Source organism: Nothobranchius furzeri, chromosome 14 (genome assembly GCF_043380555.1).
Source record: "Nothobranchius furzeri strain GRZ-AD chromosome 14, NfurGRZ-RIMD1, whole genome shotgun sequence".
NCBI lineage: Eukaryota > Metazoa > Chordata > Actinopteri > Cyprinodontiformes > Nothobranchiidae > Nothobranchius > Nothobranchius furzeri.
Genome location: NC_091754.1, coordinates 750752 through 763225, shown reverse-complemented (window position 1 = coordinate 763225; position 12474 = coordinate 750752). Strand labels below are relative to the sequence as shown.

The following is a 12474-nucleotide window of genomic DNA, read 5'->3' as shown; positions in this document are numbered from 1 at the left end:
AGTCTCTTTCTGTCTCGGGGAATATTTAAACCACTTCTTGTGATTTATAAATAAGTGCCATGAGGTCATTTAAAAATGATTCCTATTGCTAGGACTAAGTTGTGGTGTAACACTACAACACTGCAGTAAAATCAGCCATACTGAAATTATTTTACGACATTTGGTATTGTAGAAGTCATGGTGTAATAAAATGCAGTGAATGGTGCACACTCGTATAGCACCATTTAAATCCTGATTCTACGGAGTATTCTAAAGTGTGTTTCTCATTCCCACCTTCAAACACACACTCATGGTGCTTGTTTTTTTTTTTTTGCACTCTACACACCAAGAAGGCAATGAGGTGTGCAATGTCTGCCAATTGGAGGAAGATTGCTCAACCGATTCTTGTGTTACAGTCAAATTAAAGTTTACAGGGTCGATTTATAAACAAAGCTTTCTCCCACCACAAATTGTTGGTCTTCCCTCAGTTATGGAAACTAAAATTGAAAAGCATGTACTGTAAGTTTGCCAATAGGCTGTAAAATCTAACAGTCACTAGCAAATGCTGGAATCCGTTTACGTTTTAATCAGCCTTGTTAGTTTTTAGTGAGTGTAAGCCAATGTGTTGAGAGGTACAAGTGTCGGAGATGCCTCCTGCTGTGGCAGTACAGTAAGTCGGGCCCGTGACCAGTCAAACATGCTGCTCTGCTTCAAATTAATTCCATGTTGGATGTCTCACTGCTTCATGAGGATGTTGGCGTTCCTGGCCCCACGCCTTATGATCTTGGGTTCTGCTTCCAAGTGTGCAAGGCGGACTGTGTGGGCATCACCAATCACAACTCCCGTTGTGGTTTGCACATGTGCAGCAGCACGAAGTGGCAAAAGAGCTGGGTGGAGTGGAGTGAATGCTCGGATCAGCCACAACATTCAAACCACTGCAATTAAGGCTACAATTAGTGTTGTTGGGGCGATCTGGCTTGCAGGAATGTATCTGGACTGGTTGAGCTGCTTGGAGATCCATGATAGTGATGTCATGTAATTCTGCTGAAGCCAGTTAACATCTGGCTTATCCTAAGAAAGAATGACTAATTGTAAACAGAACAGATGCATGGAATTAACCCTTTGACATTTGGTAAAGTACATTTTAGTCCTCAATATTTAGTATTGAAAAACAGAAGCGTAGTTTTTTGTAATTAATGAAAAAATGTATTTAAAGGTGTGATATGTAAGAATTCTACAGTGAAATAATAACAAAACACACTAATATCTCACTCATGTTGGAAGGAAGGTTACATTGAAACAGATTTCCTTCTCAGCCGGCTGGGAAGTTGTCAGTTTCTCTCCTTTCAAACTGGTCAAGGAGGGACGTGGGGTTGAGTCTGTGCCGATCTAACGCAGCAGCGCCGGCATTTATAATTCAACACCAGCAGAAAAATCACTCCAGAGCTGTTTAAAGAACCGAAGCAACTAAGACGTTATTTTTTGTATCCCTTAGAATCCATTGCGTCTTTCCTGAAAATGGTGCGCCAGTGCTTTGTTTCCCCAGAGCACCACTTACAAGGCATTCATTCCAAGAGACCACTACAAATGTGTCGATTAAACAAATGTTCTACACCTTTAAAAAAAGGGCTGCAGTACCCAAATTTAACCACAGGATGTCATTGTTACATAATGCACCTTTAATAATAAAAAAGGCTGCCCTTTTAATTTCCACACCAAACAAAAATCTTTTTTTTGCACCATTTATCAATTTAGAGTGATAAAGAAAATGATACGTGGTTATTATACTGTAAAAAACTAAAAATATGTTAATATTCAGGTAAATAAAATGTATCTCAAATTAATTAATTTATTTTTATGGGTTTTTTTTGTTTGTTTTTGTTGTTTTTTATTATTTATTTATTTATTTATTTGCAGTTATTGAATTTAGGGACCACATTTATAGACGACAGTCAAGTGGTTGACCTGCCTAAGAGATAAGTAGAATTTTTATTGTTCATGACACCACTGACAAAAATCCTTACTATTAGAAAACAAATATTTTGCAAATATTTTTTCAGACTTCTTGTAAAAGCTGAAAACTATGAAACTCATGTTTCTGATAAAGAAAAAAATCCTAGTAAATGGTACTTCATATTGAATTCTTACTAGGTTAATGGTATTTTTGCATCATTGCATGAAATCTCATGTCACTGAAGTATGAGCAAAAATGCATTAGTCCGAGTTTATGTATTTGAAGAATTTTCCCCTAAACTTCAGCATTAGTCCTGAAACTGTCACAATCTGGCCCTCGTTTTCTGACACACCATTAAAATCCAATTGAAAGTTCAGGCCGAGCATTCCCAGATCCCTTTGGTACGAGTCAGAAAGACAACCTCATAACTCAAGAGTATCTAAAAATCTACTTAAACCCGTTTGGTACCAAACAAGAACGGACATCCTGCATCCAATACCCCAATGGGTCACAGCTGTTTTGGCCAGGAGAAGCGATCTGGGGCAGGTGGTCTTCATGATGCTGCTGATCATTAAAGAGAACGATGCTTCATGGATTTACAAGTGCGTTCCTGCTCTGAAGCAGCTGTGCTGTTCACAGAAAACATGACATCAATGGCTCAGACTGAAAGATGCATCTCCAGGAAGTTGCATGATCACACAACAACCCGAATCCACAGATGGAGCCAAACTGATTTGATTTTACTAGATGATTTTTTTTGGAGGTATAAATATTACTAATAAAGAGTTAATTATGTAGTTTGTCAGAAATAACTAGCAATGATACAACACAATTTTGGTTTTATTACTTCTTTATCTCCTGTCATAAATGGTCACATCAAATCATAAAGAGCCAAACAGCAGCTTGCTTCCAATTACGCTCTAAGAATGAAGTAATGATGATGCATTGCTGTGGCTGAACAGGAAACTTAGGAATTCTTGGCTGTTGCAAACCAACAAGCTGCATGAGGTGCTTGATTAATTAAAAAGAACACTGTGCCAGTTCTATAAGACTTAATAAAGGTTAACAAAGTGGTGCAGTCATGCATAACGACTGCGCTGCAGTGATCGTCTCCTGTCAGACTCAGAACATCTAACCATTCATTTTCCTGCTTATCCGGGTGCCGGGGCTCAGGGGGAGCATCCTACGCAGAGTCCCTGACTTCCCTCTTGTGAGACGTTAGTGTCAGCTCCTTTGGTGGTGTTCTAGGTGTTCCTGGTCAGACAAGAAACACCGTCCCTCCAGCGTGTCCCGGCTCTTCCTGTAGGCTTCCTCCAGGTTGAACGTGCTCGGAAAACCTCACCTCACCGGGAACTAATCAGAGTAATCCCTCTTTACATTCAGTTACATAAATATGGACTTTATTAGCTTTATTTCCAGCGCTGTGCAGCTGTTCCAGACCTTTGTTTCTGTTTTCTCTCCCACTCTGATGCCATCTTTAACCGGCACGTTAAAACCATCTGCTAGCATGAGTTACAGCATGGAAACACACTAGTTCTGATTTTTATCCAAGAATAAAAACTTTATTTGTTTTATGCCACGTGACTTTTCATGAGGGTCTTTTTTGTAAACGCTGCTGGAACCTTTGATGATTAAAGTTTCAAAGGAAACTTCATAATGGGTCTTCTTACCCCAGTCTGGGCTTTCCTTGGGAAAGGAAGAACAAAAATGAGCAGGAATACTTTATTAAAAGCCATGAGGCAAAATTGGATTTAATTTGTAACGATACTAGAGCCAGGCTGAAGTATCTCAGAATACGTGTGTGTAGCCTGAGCCTGTTGGCTGCGTAAGGCTGATGAAACGGAGTGGAATTTCATGGACACAACTTTGCGAATACAAGCAGCTGAGATGAGTTTTATCTGCAGGGTGGCTGGAATCTCCTTTAGAGAGAGGGTGAGAAGCTCAGTCATCCGGGAGGGGCTCGGAGTAGACCTGCTGCTCCTCCATGTCGAGAGGAGCCGGTTGAGGTGGCTCGGGCATCTGATTAGGATGCCTTCTGGACACCTCCCTGGTGAGGTTTTCCAGGCACATCCAACCAGGAGAAGACCTAAAGGAAGACCCAGGACACGCTGGAAGGACTACGTCTCTCGGCTGGCCGGTAAACACCACCTTGAGATTTCCGTGGAGGAGCTGGCCCAAGTGGCTGGATAGAGGGACGTCTGGGCCTCTCTGCTTCGGCCGCTGCGCCCGCGACCTGACCCCCGATAAGCGGCCAAAAAAGGATGGATGGATGAATTTAATGGAAAAGATCAGTCTGGTGGGAGAATCTCAGGATCTCGTATGTGCCATTTGCAGGTGATGTGATTCAGTTGGTGCCTCCAAGTTATGACCTTTAAACTGCAGAGGGGTTGTCCACAGCTCCTCCATATCTGATGGTTCCTAACTGGAGAAAGGTGGAATGCTCCCTACACTGAGGGGGGCCTCAGAGTCGAGCTGCTGGTCCTCTACATCAAACATGTCAGCTGAGGTGGTTCAAGCATCTGGAGGTTTTCCAGAAATGTCCCACTGGAAGGAGACCCTGTGGAAGACCCAGAACTTACTGGAGAGGATTTAGCCATGTTTCTACGGAAATGTCTGGGCAAGAGAAAAGTAAGCAGAGGACACGGTGACTCGGTCCTCTCAGCCACTGTCTCCATACAAATTCAGCCTTTTCAGGACTTTGCTATGTGAGCAGATCAAGACTGCTTCAGTGGTGATGACATCACAGATGAGCGCCGAGAGGTATCTGAGGACATAGTTTTAAAAGTTTGATTCTGTAGAAGTGCCAGGAGAGTGGCTGTATGATGCTCAATGACCAGAAGAAGTGCCGTTTTTCACAAAGCCCTGTGAATCAGTCATCACTGCGCCACCTACAGGTTGTGCAGAACAGCGCAGCCAGGTTCCTGACTGGGACCAGGAAACAGGACCACATCAGTCCGGTTCTGGCCTCCCTGCACTGGCTTCCGGTTTGCTATCGCTCACACTTCAAACTCCTCGTCTTTGTTTATCATTTCATCCAGGATGGTGCTCCCCCCTATCTAGCCACTCTCCTGAACAGACACTCCCCATCACTCGCTCTGCGCTCCTCTGACCAAGGCCTGCTCGCTGTCCCTCGTTCTAGGTGTCGTACTCGTGGGGACCGGGCTTTCTCAGTCCTAGCACCGTTACTCTGGAACCAGTGGCCACCCTCAGTTAGGCTGTCCCCTTCTCTGCCAGTCTTTAAGAGTCGCCTAAAAACACACCTCCTCCGCTTGGCGTTTCCAGAACATGTTTGATTTTGGCCCTCTTTTATGTTGAATTTATTTCCCTGTTTTCATTGGTTCACTCCATCCCTTGTTTCACCCATTTGTCTTCTACTAGAATGTTTTACCTGTTTTTGTAATATTTGAATTGCTTTTATTCATCATATTTACCTTTCTCATGAACCATGTTCAGCGCCTTGGGCTTCCCGACAGGGTCGTGGAAGGCACTTTATAAATAAAGCTTTGATTTATTGAATTACTGTGTTGTGTGTGTGTGTGTGTGTGGGGGGGGGGGGGTCTGCTGTATTTTTGGGTGTTGTAAGTTTAGTAACAGCGATTTTAAAACTGTGAGCATTTTTTTTCCTTCTGTTGCACTTCAGCAGCAACTCTTGAAATTTTACAGATAGCGGTTTTTAGGCAATGTTGCCGATGGCATTTCCTTCTGAGTTACAGCCAGTCAGTGTGAGTTAACCAGAATGTCTACCGGGAAGTACCTTCCCCAGCTCAGGTGCTCCGTTGGCTCGAGTGGAAACATACCTTCTGTACCCTCTCTGGGCTTGGAGCACCTTGGGAGTATGTCTGGGTATATTTGTGACTCAGACAAACAGAAAGCCACTTTGCACATTTATAAAAACAAACATTCTGCTTACAGTGCTAAGCTACGTTAGCATGTGCTAATAAACATAAACATCCAGATTCACAGACTGCACTGAAACAAACATGCAATAATGTATGAGGACTTTTATTAATTCCCCTAGTACACACACACACACACACACACACACACACACACACACACACACACACACACACACACACACCTTCGTATTGCTCAGGTGTGTAGCCACGGGGTCTTTATGCCTCCTGCTCCCTCTTTCTGTCTCAGTTCTCTCTTAACCTGGGTTGGCCTGGCTGTCCCCGCCAGACACTCGTGTTGAATACAGAGCACCGATAATAGGAGGGGCAGTGTGGAGGACCTCTGCTGCCCCCTGCTGGTGATGGAGAGCGGGGGCTTCATCCTAGTGAGACAGGAAGCATCTTAGTCATGGTGGAAGTGTTGCATGTCTTTCTCAATGTGTGTGTGTGTGTGTGTGTGTGTGTGTGTGTGTGTGTGTGTGTGTGTGTGTGTGTGTGTGTGTGTGTGTGTGTGTGTGTGTGTGTGTGATCTCAGCTGTCACTCAGGCTTCAGGGGACCTAAATGTGACATCAAAGAGTACAACGTGCTCTACGTGGTGCCAGGGTCCGGAAAACTGCACTACGTCCTCATCGCCTCTATCATCGGAGCCCTCCAGGTGGTCATCATCTGTGTGGTGGTGCTCTGCATTACCAGGTTAGTCATATGCTAACACACACACACACACACACACACACTCCAGATTGTGTATCCATAACTTAAGAGAACATTATAATCACACATTTACAGATGTTTACTGCAGCTGTAGCCGTTAACGTCTCCTAGTGAAACACATGCTCATCTTCAGATTTGATCATCTTCATCAACTGTTTGCCTCCATAAAGACGCTCCCATATCATGACTGGAAGCACAGATGTGGGTTTGGAAGCCTCGGCTTCGGGACATGGTTGTGTTTGGATCCGATCCCATTTTGTGGATTGAAGTCTTTTAGGTTAAAACTTTCTTCTAAGAACCACGATATCTGCATGCTTTTTCTCAAAAATCACAAGTTATAGTCTTGTCTAATGTCCCGCACTACTTTTCTGTGGGTGGAAACAATCCCTCGACTTGGTGCCAAGTGTCATTTTGAGGAGTCAGCTAATAAAAAAAGAAGAGTTCATATTTTCTCTTTAAATAACTGCAGCAAAGTGTCTTTACTCTCCGATGCTGTGCAGACAGATTCAGGTCCCCACAACACGTCCGACTGCTACCTCATGCATGCACGCCCACACACAAACAGGCCAACACAGCAAAGTAATGAGCTTTAGAGGTACATTTCCCATTCTGTGCAAGTATTTAGACACGAAAAGCTCCTGCAGCCTGGAGGAAACAGCAGAAAGGTCACATAGCTCCTCACCCCTGGGACAAAGTGCTGTCACTTTCCCTGAGGGCGCACACATCCGAAAACACGCTGCGTGTGCACACAAGGGCAGGCACGGCGATAGCTGTGCTGGTTGTGGCTTAACAGGCATTATGTAATCACTGTGAGACGGTAAGGAAAACCCACACACACATTTATAGTTGTAGCCTGCAGCTTGTCTGCCTCCGGCTGACCGTAGCAATTTATGACATTTAATAAAAGATTTTAAGACTTCTGGCTGAAACAAAACGGCTCCTCTGAGCAAAGGAGGGCAGGAGGAAAAGGAGGAGGAGGAGGGATAAAATGAAAGAGCGAGCAGCTGTAAAGGAGCTGGGTGAGGAGGGAAAGGGGGAGATAAAGAAGCAGAGGGAGAGTTTATACCGCCGAATGCAGCTCCGGTGGCGCTGATGCTTCATGCAGCTCAGCGATACTCATTTAACAAAGATTTTAAACACACACACACCTTGTAGGAGTTCACCGCCCAACTGCAGGAGCTCGGGTTATTGACTCTGAAAACACCGGGGGATTATTGTCGTGCTCCAGCTCTGCAGGCCTTGTGTTGCATTTTATGAATGTTGCCAGAGTTTTATAGGATTTCTGCTTGTTTTCTGTTCACTTAAAGGACAAACAGGTGGGAGCAGAAAAGGTCATCTCCGCTCTTTGCCTCTTGTGTACGACGTTCTGTCACGTCGAGGGAAAGCTCTGCTCGAAAATAAAAACCTCACCAGAAACCACGGTGTTGCCACATTATGCTATACTTGTTCTGTTTGCATTCGATGAAAAGAAACAAGTTTTTGGATCACGGTTTTCCGAGGGTGAAGTCTAAAATTACACCGCTGGGTTGGGAGAGAGTCTGCCTTAACCTCAGGTGTCTTTGGGTTTCGTGAGATTGGATTTAGCCAAAGGACTAGACTTTTCTCTGCAGCTGAGCCAAACGAGCAAAGCTCTGAAAAAGTGGCTGAAATGAGGGAACTTTGTAGCGTTCCGTGATCCCAGCCTGAGAGAGAGCCACCGACTGAGATGGTTCAGGTGTCTGATGAGGATACATCCCGATCGCCTCTGTCTGGAGGTTTCCTTGACATGTTCTAGGAGACGGCCGAGAGTCAGGCCTGGGAATACCTTGGGATCTAATCAGGAAGAGGTGCAGAGACTTCCTGGGGAGACGAAGGTTTGGGTTTCTGTTCTGGATGTTTCCTATCCAACTCAGCCAGACGGTAAGTAGTGGCAGTGGCAAGAGATCTAGCTCTTCTAGCTTTGCTCCATTGTAGCCTCAGCAGGTCTACCATTACCCTGAGGTTGGGCCAGTCACGTCCCTCTCTGTGGAGACATTGGGTGGGCTTAGGTCCAGAACTGCAATGAGAAAAGTTATCAAGATTACATCGGCTCAGGAACGGCGCACATTCAGAAGGACTGTGGCATCATCTTTGGAATATTTAGACTCGGGCCTTTTTTAGACAAGAGCAGATGGAGGTAATGAAGTCCTTTATTTTGAAAAAGGAAGTATTTGCATCTTCTTTGACGACCTATGGCGAACTCCCCTCTTTACTGGTTTCTGTAGCTAATAATACATCTGATTGGTCCTGGCGCTGTCCCATTGCGAGCGGAGACAGATTAACAGACAATCATAGATTCTGCCTCGTAATCGAGCTCTGTCTATGTGGGTCATGGCCAGACTATATATTTACATGTATAGGACGGCTTGCTAGGCTAATTCAGCCTTGGATAACAAACAGGAAAAAGGGATGAATGTTTCTGCATGTTGTTTCTGGATGATGCCACAAAAATCGTGCTGATTCAACCCCCCACACACCAAATATAGAATTGGGATTTGTTGTACTTTTTTCTGTGTGGAGTGCTGCTCAGTTGGTTACAAGTCAGTAAATCGTGCCTCTTCATTATTCTCTGTACAGGAAGTGCCCACGGACCAACAGGATCAACCGGCAGAAGCAGAACAATGTCCACTTCAGCTCTGAGAACACCATGCGCGCCTCCACTCGACTTATCTGAGCCCAGACACGCTAGAACGAGCCCCCCTCACACTATGGAGCGCTGTGACGATAGATGTTCCCCCTTTGTAGGCCAAGCGTGACGATTAGCATCTGCCTTCCTTCACTCTTCTCCCTCTCTCCCAAATGAAATGTGTAAATGCCCACAGAGGACGGCGGCATTGCAGAGACTGGGCTGGCACGGCAGTGAGCGATGAGACTTGCACGTTGGGACGATGATGTCATCAGCCGCTGCCAACCTCTCCTTCCAACTTTACAGACACCAACGTGTGTCCTTGCACCTTTTTCAGAGGATTTTGTTTTTACAGAAAGACGGAACAATTCTGGAGAGGGGAGGGAGGGAGTGTTTAGGACACAGAATGTGAGTGTGTGTGAGTGTCTCTTAGATGTGTGAGTATGTGTGTGTGTTTTGGTAAGGGCGGACTAGCCGGCCTCTGTTCTTTGTAGATGAGGGGTACCAAGCAAATCGGGGTAGTGCAAAGCAGGGTACTGGGCTTTAAATGCAGTGTGTGTTCAGTCTGGGAATGGGGCGGGGGTGGGGGGTTCGGGGCTACACGTGATGCCTTGCACCTTGTGTTATAGGAGATTTTTGACAGAGGGCACAATAGAGCTCTTCGTTAGGTTGTGACGATGACGTCGGCTACTGTTTCCTGAGTTCTATTTCCAATAGTTACTACGACATTGTCTTGATGGGGTCATTCTTTTCTGTAAATGTAAATAAATAATTTATATCACGAAATGTAACATGCTGTGTGTGTGTGTGCGTTGTGTAAATATGATTGTCACAACAATATTGTATTACACAGGTTTCTGGGGGGGGGGGGGGGGGTGAGAAGGGGTGGAGTAATCCATCCTATTACCTCTGTTGAAGCTCCATGAGAGCGAGGAAGCTCTTGGATCTTTTATAGGGGTCCCTGCGTGTGTCACTTGAAGGCTTCCGGGGGAGCCAATCATCGGCTTCCCCAAAGGGGACTGCACTTATCTAGTTGTATCCAAGCCTATTAACCATTTAGGACAAAAAAATAATTACTTTTGCAGTGGTGAGTACTTTTGCTCGAATGCATCCGAACAAACAGATCCAGAATATAACACCTGTTGTGGCAAAGTGGAGAAACGAGGGCCCAGACCGCCAGGTGAGAGTCACACGCACCAACCATGCACCCCAGTAGCCAGGGTGCATGAGCAAATCGGGATACAGTGACACTCACCCTGTCACATCTTCCCCCCTCTTTCCACAAGCACGTCCTCGTGCTCCCGCGCAGGGTGCCACAAACTTCAAACCCATGGACCTACTTGACAGTACTACATGGATCCTGCCAACAACGCCAAATGTGGCAAGGCGGAGAAACGAGGGCCCGGGTGGGATTCGATCCCCAGACTCGCGGGTAAGAGACACGCATCCTTTGGCCAAGTAGCAAGGTTGCACGATCAGTCGGGATGCAGTGACACTCACCCTGTCACACTATCTTTTACTGCTATTTGGTGACTGTGCCTAAACTGGTAGAAGGAGGTTTCTGTTTTGACTACAAGCGGCGTTAGGACGTTATTAAAGCGTGCAAGAATCCTCTCCAACATCCTCACCATTAATGATTGAAGGATTCTGAAAATTGTTTGAAAATAGTTATTGCAGTCTCACTCCCATTCCAATTTTTTTAAGCGAGATAAAAAGAACCCCGGTATGCTGTCCACAGAGGGCAGTAGGGTGAGTGACGTTTCATTAACCCTTTAAAGGGTCATTTTAGCACATTCTGTCTTAAGAAAATCATTTAAAAATATGAAAAGGCATATTATTCCTTCAAGACCGTGGGCCTGCCTAAAATAATAAATTCCATTTTGATTTTCAAAGGCCTCAGAAAAGTAAATCAGTCCTGAACAGCACACAACAATAAATACATGATTGAGTTGAATTGATACTCGGGGAGAAAACTTAGTGCTAGAAGGTGTGGTGATTACCAAATTAGGAGCTGAAGCACACAGCAAAACCAACATTTCTAAGAATAAAGAAAATTTAAGCAAAGCCACTAATCTGACCACGATTCAACCTACACATCACCTCTGCTTTTCAGAGGACTGAATGCAACTTCCTCTGGCTGAATACCCATAATCCTTCATGCTGCAAGGGGTCAGAGCAATGCAGTCCAATCAATACATGCTGCTGTGAATCCCCCTACAAGACAGCAAAGATGGATACGTTTGAACATATTTTCCTCTCCATTTCATTTTTCACATATTTTCATAGATGTCATTTGATTTTGTTTTTTCAGTTTTGGATTGTTTGATTTAGGTGTTAAAATGAAACATAAATCAGAATGAGGGTCAATGAAACTGTGTTCCAGTACAGTATAATTATGCAACATCATTAAGAAACGTTAACATTTAGGAAGTCAATTTCAATTAATTTCAAAAATACTGTGTGGCAGAGGGAAATCCAATGTTGCAACTCATATTCAATAACTTGCAGGATTCATGCTTGGATGCATCTGTTTAGAGCACATTGCTTCAACAGAAATAACAGACACCAGTTTGTTGCAACTTGTGTCAAAGGCCACCAGGTGGTGCTGTAGTCGATGCAGCGTCATGACTGCACCGGGTATCCGTTCCGTGTTGCTCTGACGGCAATTTCAGACACAAGATCTAATAATCTGACAGACGTTGAACATTTGAAAATAAACAATCCAAAATATTGAACAAATACAGTGTTCTCATATAAAATTTTGGATTTAAACTAACAGCTTCGAGGTGGAAGCGACAGTTGTCGTGGCCGAGTGGTTAAGGCGATGGACTAGAAATCCATTGGGGTCTCCCCGCGCAGGTTCGAATCCTGCCGACAACGATGAGTTTCTTTTCGTTGGTTTTCTTGCACTTTGATGAACCTTGATTTAATTCTCTTACTTTATGAACCACATTTATACTTGATCAATTTCACATGTTTATAAGATGATGTATTATAGTTTAAACAACATTTCTAATTCAACTGGAGAGACAGGAAGTAACTGAAGTTTATAACAATCTGGTAACACTTTACAGCAGTGGTACTCCGGCCACAAGTATTTCAGTATTATTTGTAGTATTTGAGTACCCCTGCATTACAGTAAGGGCCCCTTTAGTTACATTACTTGATGCATTATTAAGCATTAATAAACTATTTAATAACAACTGTTTAACCATATTATGTAATGCATCACTAAGCCAACGTAAGACTCATTTAATCCAGAACTCACATAGCGAATTTAGGTTAAACT

The 12474-nt window shown here is 44.2% G+C and overlaps 1 protein-coding gene and 1 non-coding gene across 2 annotated transcripts in view; both read left to right on the top strand.

The window, feature by feature from the left end:
• Positions 1-9365, top strand: part of tmeff2a (transmembrane protein with EGF-like and two follistatin-like domains 2a) — a 184478-nt gene extending 175113 nt beyond the window's left edge. The window contains exons 9-10 of the mRNA XM_015965494.3: positions 6365-6523; positions 9137-9365. Of these exons, the coding sequence (XP_015820980.1) occupies positions 6365-6523; positions 9137-9233 (256 nt within the window). The 3' untranslated portion in view covers positions 9234-9365. The remainder of the gene's footprint in view (positions 1-6364; positions 6524-9136) is intronic.
• A 2618-nt stretch (positions 9366-11983) lies between these two features.
• trnas-aga (transfer RNA serine (anticodon AGA)) lies at positions 11984-12065 on the top strand. Its single transcript has one exon. It is a non-coding gene; the product is annotated as a tRNA-Ser (tRNA).
• The last annotated feature ends 409 nt before the right edge of the window (positions 12066-12474 follow it).